General features: G+C 35.4%; 1 protein-coding gene across 6 annotated transcripts in view; it reads right to left on the bottom strand.

Moving 5' to 3' along the window:
- The window catches only part of FAT1 (FAT atypical cadherin 1), a 102,937-nt gene that overhangs the window by 39,456 nt on the left and 41,428 nt on the right, over positions 1-22,053 (bottom strand). For 4 of the 6 annotated variants that reach the window (XR_013339887.1, XM_077782862.1, XM_077782866.1 and 1 more), the window contains exons 4-8: positions 10,603-10,664; positions 7,487-7,816; positions 6,771-6,981; positions 4,578-4,646; positions 2,474-2,613 (exon numbers count right to left, since the gene is read on the bottom strand). Coding sequence is in view for 5 of the 6 variants with exons in the window: in XM_077782862.1 (XP_077638988.1) it covers positions 2,474-2,613; positions 4,578-4,646; positions 6,771-6,981; positions 7,487-7,816; positions 10,603-10,664 (812 nt within the window). In the remaining variant the exon portion in view is untranslated. The remainder of the gene's footprint in view (positions 1-2,473; positions 2,614-4,577; positions 4,647-6,770; positions 6,982-7,486; positions 7,817-10,602; positions 10,665-22,053) is intronic. The other 2 variants (XM_077782864.1, XM_077782867.1) reach the window with 1 other exon arrangement.

The raw sequence follows: 22,053 nt of genomic DNA, 5'->3' as shown, positions 1-22,053 counted from the left end.
ATCAGGATTTAAACTTCAATTATCAGTATTTCAGCAGTGAGTAATGGAATTTACACACCGGCAGCCATAAATCACACCTTCAATTTTGATTTTGTATCAGTATTTTTAACCATCTAATTTTAAGCCTGATCTGAAATGCATATTTTGACGGATAGTCCTGAGGGTTATTTTAACAGTTTGCTGCATTTGGGTGGGCCACGAGTTATGAGAGAGGCAAGAGAATCAATTAAAATCAGGATCATAAAGAGTTTGAACTAATCCACACTCCTCAAACTAATACACCACAGTGAGACTCCAACAGCAACATCATAACTTGCGCCTATCCCACAAGCAGGGCAAAAGGAAGACAGCCCAAAGGAAGTCTTTGTGCTTGTTAGTAACAGAAACCACAAACTCTGATCCTGCCAAGCCTAACTGAGAGAGGAAGAGAAAAATATGAAAAACAATCACAGAAAAAGCAATCACAGAAATGACAAATGTGAGATTACTACTCCAGTTCTTCTGGAGAAGAGTGCTGTGGGGTAAATGTTTACAATGATCACTTAGCTTTACAAAATGTTACAATAACAAATTCATTTAAGGAACAAAAAGTACACTCTGCATTCCCAAGAAGAACTAAATGAATCACATAACTCAGAGGAAGAGAAGGAGTGAGGGTTAAAGTAATTTTTTGACCTTCCCATTCTTGGTTGTTCTAAAAGACAAAGCAGATTATGGTTCAACTGTGACAGCTCAGGCCATCTGCATAAATTCAGCTATGCAAGCAGCAGCACTGGACAGTCTATCTGCATTCACCAAAGCCCCATATTGAACCTTGCTTAGTCCCCAGGCTACCCCAACACACTGTATGATGGCATTTTTGAATTAATTTTTGGGAGGGGGGGCAGGACGTATGTGTCATTTTGACTTTTAGCTAAATTTGTGTTTTGTCCTCTTTTTTTTGTCCTAAGTAATTCCTGCCTTCTATCCAGCATTCTGTAATTGCTAGAACTGAATCTGCTCAATATTTTTACTACAAGTAGGCAAATGTAATAAATTTACAGCAGGATCCTCCAAACCTTTTATGGTGATTATCAGCACCAGAGGCAATGGCACCACAGCTGTGACTGCAGCAAGTTCCTACTGAGAAACATGTTGCTGTTTTTAAAGATTCATGGTCTAGAAAAAATCACTCACAATTGTCACCTCTAAAGGAAAAGGCAGTTCTCAAAGGAAACTGCTAAACTTGGTCACCTTCTACTATCAAATTTACTCTATTTAACCTATCAAGCCTCCAGACATGCAGTCGGCTCAAAAAATATTCCATTTAAAATCCTGAACATTGACAAGAAACATCTTTTCTTCTGGCCAAAATCAGAAGACAACATATAAGATTAAAAAAGTCAATAGAAAAACATATGCAGTGCACAGAAGCTGAACAAGAAGAAATTGCATTTGTAGTACAGATCTCTATGTAGAGAAAAGACAGCAGCAACCCACTTATTGCTCTTTGAGTGCCTGAAGGATAGGTCAATGAGAGGGGTAGGTAATACAGACACATCGCTGTCCAAGTCCAACAGCCTTTAATCGGTAAATAAAGCCTTTCCCTTCTATCTGGAAGAGAAGCTCCTCTATAATCATGGCTCTATTCACACCAACCTCAGCTAAACTGTACTTTCAAATATATTCAGGTTCTAGGCTGGGGAAAAAAACTAGATGGGAACAACAGGTGGTAAATGCATATAAACTACTTTACTATGAATTAGACAATACTGTCACAAAAAGCTTCTGCACCTGTAAGTGAAGTCCTCAGTTCAGTTGCAAAGAATTGCCACCAGCAGAGAGCCTTAGGAAAAAGGTAACTGAAACACTGGTTTGCCTGAGTTTGCTGCTTTTTTGGAGATTGCTAAGCAATCTCTACTTTCACCAAAACTAAAATAAAGTATTTAGGACAATACAAAGAGATGTTATAATCTAAACCGTGTTTCTGTACGTACAGAAAAGCAGCTTAGTTTCATATAAATTACTTGGACATTGTACAACTGGTCATCTACAGATCTTCCAGGGAGAAGGGAACCACAAAATTTTAAAATGGTTGTCTTTAAATTTCAAGTAGAGTAATCAATTTATGTAGTGATTTTGGGGGAGCTTGTAAAAAGGAGTAATTCAGATGAGTAGTATTAATCCTTTTCTCGTAAGAAAGTTGTGTGTGCAGGGGCTTAGTTTCTGTTCTCATTTATTTAGCTGTAGGAACATTTTATAACTTAAAAGCTGTTGGTTTAGACTATAGTATAGTAACACACTACCTTTACACCTAAGACACCAAACAACATGGCTCTGTGAATACCAGAATTCACTTCTATTTTAGACAAAGACCCTAATTTAAATAAACCATTGTCTAGGATTAAAAAAAAAGTGAGAAGAAAACCCAACACCTTCCCCACCCTCCAGCTACATACTGTTTTTATGAGTGCTTCATCAGAAAGTTCATTACCTGAGTGCTGATAGATCTGGTTCCATCTGTTGCTTCTACTGTCAAGTTGTAATTTGATTTCTGCTCCGCATCAAGAGGTCTTGCAACAATGATAGTTCCTGTGCCCTTGTCCACATCAAATCGACTGTCATAGTTGCCACCTTGTTCAGTGAATTGAGAGGGAGAAGTCAATAAAACGAATTATTACATCATCGTTTCTATGTATGACAATGTTTTGTCTTCCAATGCTTAATGAAGGTGGAACTATATATACATATATTTTTACATACATTTAGTTTAAATACTTTAGGTTTTTTTCCTGGTAACATGATATGCTGCTAAAAGATATTTAAAACTGAGTAGTTTTGGACAATGCTGACTTGCCCAGCTCATGGAAAGTCAGCAGGAAAATTATTATTTGCAAGATTCTCTACTTAAAAAAAAAAAAAAATACATGGAATTTATGATTCCCTACAGCAGGAAATTGAGAATTACTACATCAAATGCAATAGTTCTTTTTGGGCAGATTATCAGCTAATAAGTGAAAAACATACTTTTTATCAAAATACATTAAAATCCCATTTGACATACAGTCTAATTTTCATCTTTTGGAGCAGAGTACATATTATTGTATTCATATATGACTATAGATAAGGCTGAAAAAGCTGCAGTACCTACAAAGGATTATCATCTTAATGTTGAGCATCTAAGGAATTCACTATCTCAGTATTACTGAGATAGACAGGATTCAGAATAGTGCTAAATGTTTAAATGTCCAATGTTTAAATACAGCCAAGTTCCTTTTCTGAAGCAAAGTATCTTAATTTCCCTTGTGAAACTTTCAAATTACTCTTTTCAATATAGTTAAATAACTGTGTAGATCAATAGCTACACTCAGTTGTTTCAACATTTAATTGGTCATCATCATGCCACCTGGAGCAGATAGCCCTGAGAATGCAATGCCCATTAAGTCCAAATACTATTAGTGATGATGAATACTGCCATTTAACTACAATTGCTTTAGACTTCTCAATAAACTTCCTAAAATGGAAGAATCAATTCTTATTTTGGTCAAGCCAGTGGCAGATATGGCAAATCGATTTTTTCTAATTATGGGCATGTGTTTTTTCTAATTATATGCTACAAGGATAGCAGATAGTATTCAGATATCATCTGAGAGCTTTTTTTTTCCCTTTAGAAGATTATAAATGCTAAGCTTTGCAAATCACTAAATGCATTTTATGAAAAGCCAAGGTTAGAAGTGAGAGGGTGAAGTCCTAAAGGTTGCAAATTTGAACTTAGTCCAAGAAAAAAACAGTAAATACTGAAATGAGCCCCCATTCACATGTAAAAAGGATTTCACCTTTAGAAGGTTCCACTGCATGACAAACGTACCAGTTTAGGAAAGATGGGCTATATTCTGCTTCACTGGATTTGAGATATTTGATAATGACCAACATGGCATAATTTCTCTAGTTCAATTGAAAGCCAACTCCTCTTACTGGCCCAGCAGCAGTTTCTGAATTACTCAAATGGATAGAAACTGGACACCAGGAAAGGCAGCAGCTTTTTTCTTAACAGATGTATATGATTTTTTTTTAATGGGATTTGTGCACTGTGTCAGTTTTAGAAGGTGTATCTCGTTTTTCCTTTTATAGCTGGAAGGCAAAACCATTTTCTCAGATGTTTCAATGAAGTTCTCCACATTTTAAGGGAAAAATAAAGTGAATGAGCGTGAATTGGTACAATCAGTTTTCCTGACACAAGGACAAGCTCTCTAACCAACATTTTCCCCTTACTTATCAAGAAAATCACCAGGGCCTTGCCTATATTTGTAGTAGCAGTGATATCTGGTGATCCACTGAAGCAGAACTCAACCCAAACTTCTGCATCTAGTACACTGAAAGTGCAACAGCAACAGTTTTGGCGAAAGCCAAAACTGGATGCTCAGAATTGATGCTGTATAAATGTAATGATGACAAAACAAAACAAAAACGAACCTGTCACAAATGCAACCGTGAGCACTTTGATTTCCGAAGGGTTAATAAAATAAATAGTTTATAAATGTACGCTTTCATTTCAGATCTCATAATCTGGTAATAAATTATGTGATCTCAGCAGATACCTTCTGCTGTACAGTTCAGGTCACAAGCCATCTGTAAGATGTAAAATACTTCACTAGCAAGCTTGTCTCCTGGCTCAGCCAAAAAGAAAGAAAGCATGGAAAGCAAGCACAGAACACAAAGGAAAGCTGTCAATCAAATTCATTCATGCTATTAGAAACAATAAAGAGGGTAGTAAAGTGACCACCTGCAAGAATAGCCCATAACTTCACAACATGATCATATATTAAATTTTCCAAAACACTTTTACTAAGAAAACCGTCAAAATAAAATGGTTTATTTTACAATGCTTGGACAAGTTATGCTCTTTCCCCATGGAGTTTTCTGTATACGTCTTTCTAAAAAGAGCAGGAAAAGATCATTCATTTTCTGCATTAGGTATACAATAAAAATATGTAAATGTCTGACTGTGCTGCATACTTAGAGGGAGCAGATCAAAATAATAGTATCAATCAGAATTCTATTCAGATGTACTCCCTGTTTAGAGTGCATAGCAACTGAAGCACGCTAAGAACAATAAGAAGGTACACCCCCAATCTAATTAACAAATTTTGCTAATAAAAGGCCCCAGAAAAAAATCACTGCTGTACTGTGTTCAGACTCTGAAAAAACTCTGAGGCCTATTCTATCTACTCTCTTTCAACTCCATGAACTGCTCACCTTTCTCTGGCAATGTCACTTTCTTAACCTTTCCTTTAATAGACTCATTTTGGTCTACCAATATTAGTTTACTGTGGATGGATAACCCTAATTTGAATTGGAGTACAAAATACCTTCTCATTTTTCCTGCTCACTTATTTTTAGGCTTTCTGCTTTTCTACTCCCATATCCCTGAGTGTGTTTGGGAGAATAGTAAAATAGCAGCCTCAGTTCCAAAATACCTTGAATGCAGAACTTTGCACCTATGAGAATTTTGTACAGATCTGTAATCTCTAGATTTATCTAAACACCAACACTTTTTATCACTTATAATCTATTTGCACAGGAACTTTTTTTTTCAAGAATATATTAGTAAGAACCATTTAAAAATTCTATGTAAATGTTTTAATGCATTAGCAATGATTATCACTATCATCACAGACTGTTCATGCACAAAGCATGATTTTAGGGAAGAATTGCATCTGTTTGCATGTGCTTGAAAATGTTTTGAAAACACCCTCATGTATTTGGTGTATATTCCTGCTACTTGTGTTAGTTTCATAAACTTTATTTTTAACTGTTGCTGTTCTCAATACACCTCAGGAAATACATAGCAGCAAAACAGATATTTAAAATACTTAAAATATTGAGAAATATTTAAAATATGCTCTTCCCAGCAACTTAACACCATAATCATAGCTAAAGTTTTCAGTACTAACCAAGAGGAAAAAGATCCTTCTTTTGTGAACGTAGTAGAAAAATCACAAATCTATCGAATCGTAAGTCTATCAAAAATCTGATAGACTGACAGAGTTTACTTATGACTAGAAGCAGTTCACTACAAGGCACCTGTCTTGAAACAAGGTTATTCCATTCTCCTTGATTCTAACACACAACAGAACTTGGTTTAACTATCAGCTATGCAGTGAACACTGTATATTACTGGTGCTCTTAAGTCTAGCAATTAAGTCTAAACTTCAAAAAAGTAAAAATTTTGTTACCATGACATTAACATATAGTTATATTACTGGTTAGAAATCCCCTTTCAATGGTAGAAGTTAAGATATGATTTAGTAGAAAGAATATGTACAGGAAGAAGATTGCTGGGATTAGGAACATTGCAAGCTTTCCTTTTAGTACTGAAGCAAAAGCAAACTGAGAAGCAGCCCAGAGGAGAAGAAATCCATGTGAACAGTAAAATCTCTTTTTGAGCATACTATCCTGCTTTGCAGAAAACTAGCCTCTTATTTCCTTTCCTATCATACAGTCTACGAGATTGACTTCATTAGTTTTCATTTCAGTGACACAATATTCAGAAATCAATTTTAACACTGCAACACAGCAGATATTTTGCAACTTAATTTTAGTCTTTGATAGAGAGTGGCATTGATAAAAATAAAATAATTTTAACTTATAAAATCTGCATCTGCATTTAAAGAATGTGAAAATCTTGCATTATTTAGAAGAGTGATTAAAACCAAGCTGCAATGAGCCCTCCAGTATTTCAGACTCCATGCATTTGTTTCTAATAATAAAGGCCCTTAAGGCATCCTTACCCGTTATGTCAAACCAAAGTGGTGTTCCAAGAGGTTCAACAGCTATTACACCAATCATGTGAGCAACTGGGTCACTTTCCATCACCGTAAAAGAAAAAAATGATTCCTCAAAATAAATAGGCTCTGCGGGTGGGATGGGCTTTGGAATCCATTCTATGTGAAGCCGTGTAGTCGAAGATTTTTGTGGGCGACCATTATCTACAGCTTTAATCTGTGAAACAGACACATCTTTTAGGTTACAGGATCACATAAATCATTATGTCACATAAATAGAAAGCGGTAATAAGCTCCAAGCATGTTTGCTCGTGTGAGATATTTTCAAAAAGGTTAAGTGTCTCTCAAAGTGCCACTTGCCCTTCATTATCTGGGCAGCAAATAGAGAAAAAGTATGCAGCACCTGATAGCAGCACAAACTGTTACCATAAATTCACTTTTATTTTGCTTTCTTTCTGAAGGTGAGTCAAACTGATTGCTTATGTTCCCTCATCACATAAATTATCTGTCAAGTTTTGGGAAAGAACAGCAGTTCTTAGTACACAATACAAACATCTCAAATCATCCCTTAATAAAAACCAAACAAACATACAAAACAATACTTCTGGATTTGTTGAAGCTTCCTTCCTTCAGATACTGCACTCACCTGCAAACTACAGAATAAGAAATGAACAGATAAAAGAACACTTTACATATTCATGATATACAGGATTTTCACTCACTGAAAGGATATCATAGTCCCTTGCTGCAGAAAATTTCTTTGATGAAACCACTCCAGTTTTTGGTTCAATAAAGAATTTGCCATGTTCATCACCATCTTCAATGCTGTAGGAGATCTCTGCATTGGGGCCTTCATCTTTATCTGCAGCAATAACTCGATAGATTGGCTCTCTCCTAGCAGTTCTCTCTCGCTCGGGCTTACCACGCTCTGGAAGCCGAATTTTGTAGAATTTTTGCAAGAATTGAGGCTTGTTGTCATTCTCATCTAAGACCTTCACAATCACCCGTGCAATTGTTGATTTTGCAGGAGTCCCGTTGTCTGTTACTGTTACCTGTTTTTATTAACAAGGGTCAAGTTAGAGCTCAAACATGGTCCTTCCAACAATGCTTCTCCCTAAATGAGGTTTTCCTACAACTGCCTGAACAACTGTGCTGTTATCTGCTAACTTCAGTTAAAGCACTTGCTAAAAGCCATTAGGTGAATATTTACAAAAGATACTCAAAAGTATATTCAGCTACTATCTTAATATTTTGACACATTAAATGCAACATGAAATGCAAAACATTCGTGTTCATCTCTAACAGATGGTATGATTTCCACATATTTGAATATCTGCTCCCTTTAGTACTTGAAATGGAACACCACCACATACCTTTCAGTTCACAAGAAAAACCCAACCACACCCAGTGAGAAAACCAAAGCATATCCCAAATGAGGAAATTAAAAGGGGTATGGGATAACATGTCAGTTAACATAAAATTAGCATTGCCCTGAACCAAGCAAATAACAAAGGCAAATTTGAGAAACATCTCTTTGATTTGAATGCAGCATCACTTTTGAAAGCATTACTGACATAACCAAGGGTATACTAAGATATGAAAGAATAACATGAAGCTAATCTAAAATAACTGCATAAGAAAGTACGAACTGGAACTCAGAAAACAAACTGGGAATAAAAAAAAAAAAAATGGGGCGTATTAGTTACTATTATGTAAGCAGAAGTGCAAAGATCAAATTTAATAGCAAAAAGGAATAAACCCACCAACCCATCTGGTCAACATTTCAATGCTCAATTAATTAGCTCAGCACTTGGGTCATAATACTGTCCACCATTCTGTGCATTTTTGTGTTTTTTTCCCACTATTATCAGAGTTGTAAACATAAAACTAACACATGGGAAAGCTGCTACTTTAGGCCAGGCTGTCCGTCAGAGTTCTTCTGTCACATACTTCACAGACTTTTAGTTAAAACTTAAACAACCAGTTGGGATTCAAAATGAATAAAGACTGAAGAATTATAAATTACACCAGCAGACAATAAACAATGTTCCAAACTAAAGAGCAATGAGCTTAAATTGCTATTTTATACAGAATGATGAAAGCAGGAGGATTTATATACCATTACGTGATATTGTAATCCTAAAAGTAAACCTTCTGAGTTCTGTACATGTTAGCTAGCAGAGAACTGTCCATAATATTACACCGTGAGTGTGATACAACTCTGGCATAAGTTTTGGTCCAGAACAAGTAGCACACACACACACATACACGTTGCTTAGCTGCAGCCTGAGAATTCACACAATTCAGAAACAATTTTCAACAGGCAACTTGCATGTGGTCACGGTGTTCCAGGGATAAGGTATAAGCAATCAAAACCATATGGGCCATGTCGCCTCAGGATCAGAAAATAATCATTTTACAATCGTACAGCTCATTTTATTTACTGTATAAATCTAATTTTAAAAACCTAGTATAATCTTTGGAGAAGTAAAAAACATAATTCACCAATTTTACAACCCATATACATAGCAGTGGTCAAGAAATAAGACATAATGGACATGAAGTGCTTTGGGAAACTGAGACAACTTGATCTGAGAAGGCAATTTGAAAAGAGAATTATAGAATTACTTTAAAATTTACAGGATTATTATGTCTAGTACTAAATCAGATTTGCCATTTAATTAATTTTGTTACTATTACTTGTAGAAACACACCACAGATGAAATTCTGCCCCATTGCTACTTAGGTACAAAGTATTATTTTCAAAGCTGATCTAGAAATTAAAAGAATAATAAAAAATTTAGTCCACTAGCTGTATTAATCCAGCTTGACATGCACTAAAGGGATACAAAAGGCCCAGGAAGACTGCACATATACTGCAACTATGCAAAAGGATATTTTGTGCTATCAGGGAATAAATATTAATATCCACATCTCTGCAGTCACTGCACTCCTATTGGAAGACCTTTCTAAGGATTTAACAAGTTTTGAGTAAGTCTAGAGGTGCTTCTCTGTCTTTAACATTAATTTGGCCAACTCCCATTGCAGTCTTTTATCTGTCATCCACGACAAGAGGCACAATAAGCGTTCCAGATAAATCTTAGGACATAAGGATCACTGTGAATATTAAGTCTTCACTACAGGAGAAGTACTATGCTATTACACTGCTTGACAACACTGTGAAACTGGATGACTTAAAATTCTCTGTTTTCCTTTCAGATTGTTTGACAGAGAATGACAAAAGCTCTTAAATAAACTCAGACACTTAAATGTAGGTAAATAAAAGCATTATGCTACAAGTTTCATGCTCTTGGACTTGGGCTCTACAATGCATGTCTTGCAACTGATGTGATTGATAAACATTTTATGCAGAAAACAGGCTACTCACATACCGTCCTTTTATATTCTCCATATTATAAAAACATTCTGCACTTTTGCAGAAGCCTATACTCAGCAAAAGTTAGGCTGACATAGCTATTCCAATAATTACCCAGAAAGATAAAAAGAGGAATCACACTCCTTTTAACAATTACACCTTTGTACCATTTGAATGTAAATCTTTGTTTTGGGATATAGAAAAAAAAAAACAAAAAACTGCATTCAATCTGTACCTTTAGTATTTTTTAGCAAAAAAGCCTCAACACAACTGTTTTAATAACCACCTATAAGACAGGTGGTTATCTGCATTGCAACATAATGAACACAGAAGGAAATTACTTCTGAAATCCAGTTTTTAAAAAGTCTTCATATAGTAATCAAGCCTGGCAAACTTAATTCTCTGTAAAAGAGCAATGAACTTACAGTCACTGTTTTTCAGCAATCTCAATAAATTATTTACCTCCAATATGTGCTCTCCCTGCTGCTCTCGATCTAGTTTTCTGGATGTGGTTGTAATTAGCCCTGCAAATGTAAGAGAATAATTAATCAGATCCTTCAAGAAAATAATCTGAATGCAGGTTAGGTTAAATCAGAAGTTACTGGTATCCTCAATATCAATTTCTTCTTAGGTGGCCTCTTCAATTTTTGTAGAATTTATGCTTTCGTTAAGGGAAGGGGTAAGGGGTTTCCAATCCTTAAAAGCTGTGAAAATATTCTTTGCAATCTGAAAACTAAGCTGTTTTAACAGTTAAGACAAACACAGTTCAGTGTTCCAACACATCTGTGCATGTTATGTTTCTGACAGAGTAACGAATGCAATTCTCCCACATGAAATGTTTTCATACACCTTTTTCAAAGGGTGCTGATGGACATTATCTGAATTAATTACCTATCACTTCTGGAGAAACACCTATTTGTAATGTTAATGATAAAGACAAAATAAGGATAACCTGAAGAGATGCAATAATAGTGGAAAAAACAGAGCAATTTGTCTGTGTTCACTTAATTTCACAATGACAAGTGGTTAAACAGTTGCTGTTGACAACAGCAGAGAAGAACCACAAGATTTTTGATGCATGATGTTCTATTTTATCACTCCTGATGCAAGATTAAGAAAGCATGATAGGTTTTTCTTTAAGTGAAGGAAGTCAAAGAGTAAGTGGTAACAAAAAGACAGTGAAACTTAATACAGAAAGGTCTTATTTGAATTCATTCTCCCTAACAATTAGTTCAGAATTTTAACTACTGAGTTTAACAAAAAGTAGACTTGCTCAGCTCTCAGTTATAGCAGCATGATTTGCTATTGTGTGAGTTAACTGTGCCACAAATCCAGCCACAAGAGAATTCAATTTCTTTGCAGCACAAAAGCCAAGAAATACATTGACCTTTTCACAGGTACAAGTTGGCCCCACAAATACCATTGCTGTGCTCACATGGGACTGAGCCTCTGCTAGTAAATCTGGCTAGACCCAACTTGGCCTTTCATGATGCAAACACCAAGGTTTGGATTTGCCCAGCTTAAGCAACTACTGAGCAAAGCATCCCATATTCTCTGAAGCAGCAACACAGAGGATAACGTAATGTCATAAGACATTTTATCCAACTGTCCCAGCTTTTGGTAGTGAAAGGAAAGCATTGCCACCTTGATCCTTAATTCTCAAACTGGAAAACAGGGAAGTAATTACCCAATGAAGCAGAGATCAAAATACAGGTGGCATACTCCATGTTCCATTTTCTAACTACAGAGTAATTTTTTTATTAATATGACCTTATATAAGGAAAATTAAAATCCACTCATAAAGTTTTCAAAGCTTGTCTGCTACAATAAAAAAGCCTTCAATTTTGTCTGTCAGATGATAAAAAGCAGAGTATGTAAGAAAAGCAATAAAGACTTTAATTTCACTTAAAAGAGAAAGGCCAAGAGAAACAGGATTGTATACCACAGGTGCATAGCTACTCAGTGCTTCAGACCAAAACAGCTGTAGTCTACTTATACCAACAAAACAGACAGCCTGTACTAAATAATGCAAACAAAAACCTATATAAGGCAATATTACAGCTGTCAAATGTTCAAACAACTCTTCTGCAAAAAACAGATAGTGCAAATAACAGCTGTTTCAATTATGGTCAAATCTGCCCTTGTTTTTTCCAGCAATTTTGTTTGCCATCATATCAAATGCATTATTTATCTAGTATTCTAGACAATGATATGTCATCTTCTCCTGCTTTATATTTTTATGATTTTACAGAACATAGAAGACACATTTACTATTGTTAGGATATATCTTTTGGTATTATGAACTAATTGTCCTTAGTTACAAAGAAAGGGGAAATGAACATTAAAACATATAAAACCCCAAACCAAACAAACCACAAGTGAAAAACTTGCATTATTACTGTGAATTTAGGAAGGGGCAGGGGAAGAAAGAGAAAATGAAGTGACAGTTGCCTATTAACCTTCTTGAGGTAATATTTCACACTGATATTACAGAGCTGTGAACAATGACAACTGAAAATATTTATTGTCACATATTCTAAAAAGCTTTACTCTTCTGCCCAAGTCTGGACAACACATTTTCTTTTCACAGGCTCTATGGGAAACAGAATAGGGCTGTTAACTGTAAGTGCACAAGTGGCACAGTTGCCACCTCATCTGCTTCGTTCCAGCAAAGAGACTTGCAGGTGACTTCAGGAAACACAAGTTCACCTAAAACCTCTTCCTACTGAGTACCTCTGTAAAAAGCACAAGCCTTTCCATGAGGCATTAATCTCAAGGCTCACCACAGTTACAAGAGAAAAGGGTACATTGCAGCATAGCCACTAAAGGCGTTGACTGTTGAACAGCTGGGTTGAAAATGGGGAAAATCTCAAAAACACAGGAAAAATAACACAATCTAGCAGAAATATCTCATGATGCTTGCATTTCCCTGAATATTCAATAGTTAGTCTGCATCATCTGACTATAAGACTCCATCTCTCACAGCAGCAGCAAGTAGAGAATTACATGAGATCAGAAAAATGGCATGTTTCAATAGCATCCTATCCATTTTAGTTTTCACCAAGAGCCATGACTACTGGAGTCACCTCTAAAGATGGCAATTAATACTTGGAGAAAAAAAATACCAATCAAAAAACCATTCAAAAGCTTTTGCTTTAAGCACTTGAAAACAAAATTCTGCCATGTACCACTAATTTACACACTAGTGATTCTTAAAGTCTTGCTCTAGATAAAATTCCTGTTAATGAAGTTGGTCAATACAATGCAAATGGGTAAGCAGAAAAATACCCAGCAAGAACAAAATATACATGCTTTGATCTGTTAAAACCTCCAGTCTTTTCAGCCAAGCATGTCACACTTCTGTTAAAACACTTCACCAATAACAGAAGGGCTTAGTCTTCACCATATATATCCTGTATATTCAGCAGAAACTAATGCCAACAAAGGAAATGTAACACTTCTGGATTTAGAATCACATACACATGCATGACATTCTTTTTATTTAACTCTTTACTGATAGACACTTTCCTAAGTGCAAATTTAGCTTCAGTGAAGTGTCTCCCTTCAGTTTAAGACTATAAAAGGTTTGATTATTGCAATCACTACATTTTTCTATTTTTGCCAGGTTTTTCTATATTACAGAATGTTTAATGCTGCAGCAACAGATTTTGTCCATTGTTGAAGAGCTTTCCTGAACTATGGCTGTGTATCCTTGATAATAAGGTCAAGTGTTCATATGCACTGTAACTGCCCGTTAAGAGGGTTGGGGACCATCTTTGGACCTAATCTAAGTCAGCTCCCTGCAACAAAAGCCACCACTCTGCTCTGTTCTAAAGTTTTTTTTAGATGGAACGCCTCCTCTTTTCTCTAACACTGTGCTGTGCCCCTCCCTCTACAAAAATAAATGCATGACCACATTTTTGCACACACCACATCCCCAAAGGGGTGGCAAGTAAAAAATTTCAATTCAGCTCTAAAGAAGTCTGTAAAACATTCAGTTTTGAAATCCTTGCTATGAGGTGGGGAGAATGTGTTTATTGCTGAATGAAATAACAGCATGTGTGAGAAACAGGTCACTTGTGACAAACCATTCTATTTCAAAGCAAAACTGACTCAGAGCATTGTTTTACAGACATATTCTTGCATTTTGCTTCAGCCTCCTTTTATTAGCCCCTCTCTCCCAAAACCAACAGAAACAATAAGCTCCAGTAAGTCACATCACTGACTACTGACCTGAAATCAATGTCACTATGGCAAGATGGGTAAAGCATTCTTGAGAAATGCAAATTCATTAAAAAAAATTTCTAAGATAATGATGAGAAAATGCCATCTCTAGTGAATTGGTGCCATTTTTGTATTTAATAATATTTAAAAATTTGCCTCATCAGAAACATCTTCACAACAGCAGCTTAATAATTTAGTCTTTCGATAAATCATAGGTGTTTTGCCTCACTAGCTGGAGAGTGACTAGAATCAACTGCAACTAACTGTAAATATCTGTGACAAACAAAACAAAAGAAAAGAAACTGCACTAGTAACAAACACAACTATTCTCCCTTCATTCCTTATTTGAGTTTACATTCTGGGGATACCTGCTGTCTATTTGAGATTTAGCCGAAAAGTAAAAGAATCACAACTGCATTCAGGTAAAACTTGCTTCAGATTTCTATTCTAAATAATAGCAAAAGAAATATACAGAAATGCATCTGCAGCATACAATTATGTTAGTGTGACTAAAACTGCTATATCTGTAAAAGAAATTAGCACCAGATACCAGATATTAGCAGGGATTTATTTAATTGGTTCCAGCTACATCATATTATCTCTGTTTCTGAAGACTTGCACATCAACAATTTTAATTCAATGCTGAAATGCAATATCCTTAAAAAAACATAGAATATTAGGTGGGCACTGTGTAAATATTATCTATTAGCTATCTTTATGGCATGGATGATCTCAGTGGTGAAAGAAGTGGCATCAGAAAAAGTGGTCTTCACAGTTTTTATTTTGCTGAGTATACATCATGCATCCTCATGCATTTGTGCTTTCATAAATATCTGCAAACTTTCCAACTGCACATTAAGCTTGAGATGATGCAGATTCTGACAGGAGGGAGTTCGCCTGTTAGACATAGCTAACCCCACAATGAACCAAAAGACTAAAGCAGATGCCAAGTGTACTATAATGCCTCCAATGACTTTGAACTGATAGGCTTGCTTTGAATTAGTATAGCACTATTTGAATTGCAGCATACAAAAATAAATACAGTTTCACTAATCTTTTAATGCACTGGCATTGAAGAATTAAGGAAACAGCTACAAAATTTTTTATCACTGACTTCAACAGATACAAGTCATGAACTAAATATTCTGTCAATGTGGTTTTTGTTGTCTGTACTTTAACTAACCAGCAGAAATGATTGCTCTGGACTGCGTCAGTCAATTATCACTTAAACTCTCAGTCATGAGTACTGCAATTTAGTAAATTATTATTATTTTAGCTGTCATTCCCCACTTCAACCCCAAAACCAACAAATTACTAGTGAATGTTAAAGGGTTTTATTTTTTTCTTTTTAACATATAACAATACCTTAAAAACCTTCAGATCTGTTAACAATATGCAAATCAGTCTAATATTTGAAGGAATCATAGATTTTAAATTCACACATGGCTATAATGGTAATCATGTTAACTCCTACATAACACAGCCCAAAAGTACTGAGCAAACTGCAGCACATATTCTGTAAGTCAAAGACCTATTATGTGTCTTCAAGTGATAGAGATACTGTCTCACTTCAAGGCAGGGTTTCCTACTAATCTTCCCTATTCAAGAAGTAGTGTATTATAGCCAGTTCAAGACAGAGGGGTATATATTTCTTTTGTATGACAGACTAAGTTCACAGGAATCAGCAGTTTCCTCCTCACAGAAGTACTAGGTGTGATCAAGCCATGTCTCAGACATCTCTCGTAATACAGTGAGTGTCAAGTCTCACTGTCTGAAAGATCTCTTATGAGATCATTTTAAACTTCTTCTGATATCTCAGTGCTTTCCAAAATAGGAACAAAATGACAGATAAAACAATAATCCATGATTGTTTCATCACTGATACAAAAAGATGACTTTTTTTTCAACTGATTTCAAGTTAACTGTGTTTTACACCTAACTTACCATATAATCCATGACCATCAGAAAAGGCCCACATTTTCCTTCTAAAGATATTCAAATAAGCTCTTTGGAAAGACTGTAGTGAAATCTTGTTTTCTACGTAAGCTAAAAATTGTCTTCAAAACCAAACCAAAGGAACAGGTTAATAAAAGCAGGTCAATAAAAGTTAATAGCAGAGGGACTGAAGAATATATTCCAGCTTTGCAGCTGGCAAAAAATAGTCTTATGAGCCATGTAATGACTGATGATGACTATTATAAGCTACAAAGTCTAACATATCAGCATTGTCCTACCTCACCATGAAGGCAGACTGCATAGTTAAAAAAGAAACAAGACAGCACTAACAAGCTATCATACTAGAACAAGTATATCATAAAGGAACTGAACTTTGGTTTACACAGTCTTAAAGACAATTCCTTAGCAATTTCACTTACTTTTCATTCCTAAACTCTTCCGTGTTCTACACACTTTAATAACTCTCATCGAAACGGAAACTGAATTGTCACCAGTAATTTTCTAATGCTGAAATATGACTGTAAATATACAGTCCCAAGAGAAAATAGGAATATAATGTAAAAACACTTTAAATGGCTGCAAATGCCTCTTCTGCTCAAATACAACACTTAAAAACAATCATTACTGTTCTTTCAATAAAGGCCTTAAAAATGGTACCACTTTTTTTTTGAGAGCCTCAGTTCCTCTTTCAATTCTCCTAGCCATATATTCTCTCCATTAGTTCTGCTGTTGCTTGCTTGTTCTCTCTGACCTCTTGATTTTTACCTTTTTTGCTATGCAGTTGTTTAGGTAGAACAAAGATTAATTCTGCCTAGCAGAGTTCACAGCCTGTGGCTAGGAGACTTTTCTGGATAGTCTAAATGCACTTTTGGGGCTAAGGACTTATTTTCTACTTCATATGTAAACTTCCTGTTGAGGATAATTACACAAATGAGTTACAATACCCTAGTTTTAGAAAAATAAAATGGAAGTACAGCAGTACAGTCTGATGAAGTCACTGCTCCCTTTTTGTTAAGTACAGCATGATGGCACTCAACTAGTACAGTCTTTGACAATTTAGATGCCTTTTCCCCTTCAATTCCCATGTATAGCCATTCAAGCAGAAGCCAACAGGACACTCCCACAGTGTACAGACACCTAAGTAAAATCCAGACTGAAAAGTCTGAAACACATTAAGAACTACACATTCTATTTGCTCTTCAGATCACCTTTTCTTTTTAATTAGATATTTCCTTATTCCTGTTTCAAATGCTACTGCATGTGCTCCAGATTTCATTCACAAAAAACTGTTGGCACATTTGTCCCAGACGACTACTTCTTGCCCTTTGAATAGTACTCCATGAAAAGTCAAGCAGTAATTGAGATCTCAGTCCTACCCAAGTCAGGACTTCATCAAGCAGGGGGTAACACCCTGTCTATAAGGGTGTATTTGTGCAGCATATTTACTGAAGTGCAGTAATATCACAGAATATGCTGAGTTAGAAGGGACAGACAAGGCTACTCATGTCCAGCTCAGTGTTTATAATCTTGTTACCAAGACAGACTGTAAGCTTTGTATATAGGATTAAAAAGTATGGTACCATGTTTATCTGTAACCAGGCAATTTAACTACTCAATCCTACTACTATAAAGTTTAAGTGCAGACTGCACTTCTGAAGTCACTTACCTGAACTATTTTACAGCATCCTGTGATTTGCTGAGCAGAATACTCATTAATCATATTTGTGATGTAAGCATGAAGCAAAGACAAGCAACCCACCAAAGACTATTTATGTACAGCATAAGGCTAAGCCATCCAATACAACTAGCACTGTAGAACTTCAATTTCAACTAGATTTCAAATGAAGTGTTAAATTAGTGGTTATTGATCATATAATTGTAGAAAATTCCACAAACATCTAACTAAAAGTAAACCATGTAGTTTTGTATACTCTAATTAGTGACTGACTACATTATTTTTAGTCTGGATTTACTAACAGTGGTATTTACTTCTTGTGCAATAATCTTTTTTAAAGTAAAATTATTTGGGAGATAATGAAAAGAACTATATGAATAACAACAAACACCCAAATAGCTACATTAAAATGATCCTGCATTCTCAGTGCTTGATAAGTCCAGTTTCAGTGTAATTCATATTCTTTTGCTAATTTCTGTCTCATAAAAGATAAAACCCAGAACTGTAAGTCAAAAGCATTATAAGATAAAATTTAAAAAATTTATTTAATAAATAATATTAGCTAAAATAATTTTAAATTAAAGATTAAACAAAAAAAACCCATGTACGTTTATTTTAAGAAAACTAGTAAGTGATGATACATTTCCTCTAGAATGAACTTTGATCTTATTATCAACAGAACACTATAAATTTTTGTTACCTCTTTGCTTACTTTGTGAAAATATTCTTGCCTTCAAAAGCCACACCAATTCAAAGCTCAAATGCCTTCAGTAATTAAGTTACCTTATGTCCATCACTCATTTTTTATCTCATTTTGAGATATATCATCTTCAATAACTAAGTACAGAATTATTACCATAAAATCACACATCCTCTTGAAAGATCTCTTCAAACTTGACATAACCCTATTTTATTTATAGTTCTCTGAACTCCCTATACATTTAAACCCTAAAATATTAATTACTAAGTAAATATTTGGAGATTTATAAAATGCTGCTGCCTCTTCCTTTTTTCTTTTGCTTTTACTTGTATGCTATTTCCTACATTTACAATATAGAATGTATTAGAGTAAGTGCACAGCATTCTTATCTACTGATTTAAAGGGAACTGCTTTTGTAACTGCACCATATACATAAAGAACTTCATGCAATGCTCATAAGAGAGATGATCAGGTCAAAGATCTTGCCTTGGCTCTCAGTAAAACTGAGGAATAATTTTATAGATCACTTCTAGCTAGACCTTGAACTGTGACTCCACAGTGAATTTTTAAGAAGGAAAACTTATGTTACTTCATACAGAACAACATTTTTTCTGGGATTAATTTATTTTCATTGATTAAAAAAAAATTCAAGGGAAGCTGATTTGAATCAGGGCACTAATTCTGAGGATTTTTTTCTTATTATGAAATTAATCAATACAAATATTATACTGTTGGTATAGACACAACTTCAAGTTGCACTACTCAGAGATCCTACCAAGCAAAGCCTGTTATCTTTGAAAGCACATGTGAATGTGGGACTTTGCAAGCAGCTCACAACAGTATCTGATCACTGTCTCTTCCTTGACCAGAATTATAGTTTTGCATATTATATACTCCAGCTCAGAAGAACACGTGTTATAGGGACAGTCTGGCTCTATTATTACCATTTCAAATAAACCCTTGGCAAGTTGGCATATGACACAAAGCTGAGTGGCACAGATGACGCAACAGAAGGACTGGATGGCATCCAGAGGGACCTGGACAAAATGGAGAGGTAGGCTCACAAGAACCTCATGAAGTTCAGCAAGTCAAGGGCTGAACTTCAGGTCAGCAACCCCAGATATGAGTCCAGACTGGGAGAGAAACTGAGAGCAGATTGAGATAAACTGCAGGGAAGGACTTGGGTGTTCTTGTGGATGAAAAGCTGGACGTGATCCTGCAATGTGCAGTTGCAGACTGAACGGCCCATCACATCCTGGGCTGCATCCTCGGTGTTGGAACCAGATGAGATTTAAGGTCTCTTCCAACCCAAGCCTATATTTCCATGACTGCTGTATCAGAACATGGGAAAATCAAAAGAGAACTTCACTTTCTTTAACTCTTGGTTTACAACACAGATCATGCAGAGCATGACCTGAAGTTTTTATGTCGTTCCAGGGACAAATAAAGGAAAAAGAAAGGACTGCTATGGTTCCCATTTATTTCCCCATTTTTTTCTTTTTCTAAAGCGATGTATGAGAACAAATGAAATAAATAAATAAAGCCCTAACACCACCACCTAAGATTTAAAAGAAGTGCTCTCTACATAAATACTTTCAAGTAATTTTTAAAACAGCTGCCTCTATTATAGCAAAATTTCTACATTTGCAGATGCAAAATCTCTAAATAATGTAGAGTGAGTGGATATGAAAATATTATTAGACATTCCAGACATGAACTTGTTTTCCCAGCTACACAATGACCTACCACTTCAAATGCTTTTTAAAAGGAAAATCAAAGTAGCTTTTTGCAGAATTAAACTCTTTTTACAAACATTTGGGCTAATTCTGGTTACCTTTTCATTAATGAAAAAAATCTGTTCTAGAGAAAGTATAATCAAATACTTTACTTTCTCTGCATGTCACAAGCAAATACTTGAGAAAATGGAGGCTGCTACATACCCATCGAGCTGTGTGACGTAAGTGAACAATAATTGAGCCTGGCATTGCTTACCAGCTACAGAAGTTACATGAAAAAATTCAGCATTTTGATCTTTATTTAATTTAAAATCATGTAAGCGTGCAATATACCAACACTGGTTTTATCCAAGTTCCAAAACATTACGTCAATTGGGATTAAAACCCACAAGTAGTTAAACAACAAAGATTTCCTTTGTTAAAATGAAGCCAATACTACTCTGTGGTCACTGACCCTTCATTTCCTCACTAAGTAATTCTCCAGTGTTATCGGAAACCCATGGAAGTTGTTTGCAGCTGTACCCATTTCCCATTTCACTTTGGTCTCCAAATCAGACACACACGCACACACACTCTCCTTTAAAGGCTGCTGTGTGAAATATACAGGTTACAGTTATGTTCTGAAATGGGTAATTACTCAAAGCTTCTGCTGCATTCCCCAACTAATATCCTTATCTAAATGGACTATCTCATACACCATAGGATTACTAATTTCTTTAAAGGTATGTCTATAATATTCACATAATAATACCAAACCGCTTCATACATAAATTAATATAGCTTTACAACACTCCCAAGTAATTAGGTCACACAAGTATTTCTATTTTACAACTGCAAAACCTAAGTATGGGAAAATTAACAACTCAAGATTTATTTTGGTATTCTTATGTCCAGGTTGTGAACCCAAGTCTAGTTTTCAGGAGTATGCTTCACTTTTATACAAAGTTTCCTTAAAAGCATCGAAAGCTATGTTTTTGTGATCAGCATTTCTGCTGATCTGAATCAAAATTGCTATTTGGTACAATATTCAGTACCTCTCTTCCTAATTTCTCTTCCTCATTTACTATTATTGCTTTAAATTTCTGAGGTAAGGCACCACCAAAAGTGGTTTTTGCTACCCAGACCCAATTCCCTCCCCAAGCCAAATCTGGTTGGCACAACAAATGTAAGAGAAGTCCTGGGGAAGTGGAAAGAACCATAACAATTGGGCAAAAGATCAGAAATTATTTTTAGCCTAAATATATGTGCAAAGTAATATAAAAAGATTGTAAGGGCCCTATAGGGATACCTGGTTAGGATTCAATTTTCTTGCTCAATAATACTAAAGAGAGCTGGTACTCCTTTCTCTATGCAAATGCAGAATTTGCCATTCTAGTGTGCATGCTGCACTTATAAAGCAGTATAACCTTCTTTCAGGCACTTTAACACAGCAATCTTTGAGATACTCATCATATAGAGCCTGTAACACTGTTGCAGCCATATTTAAAAAACATGGCATAACAAAATAATTTCATGCATATGAAAACTGATACAGAGTTCAGGGAATTCAGTGAGCATTTTTTGTTTAGAGAGAATTCAGTCTAGTGTTTCCAGTTCTACAGCAATTTAGGAGTTACTGTTAG

Source organism: Lonchura striata, chromosome 4 (assembly GCF_046129695.1).
Source record: "Lonchura striata isolate bLonStr1 chromosome 4, bLonStr1.mat, whole genome shotgun sequence".
NCBI lineage: Eukaryota > Metazoa > Chordata > Aves > Passeriformes > Estrildidae > Lonchura > Lonchura striata.
This window is presented reverse-complemented; position numbering and strand designations above follow the sequence as displayed.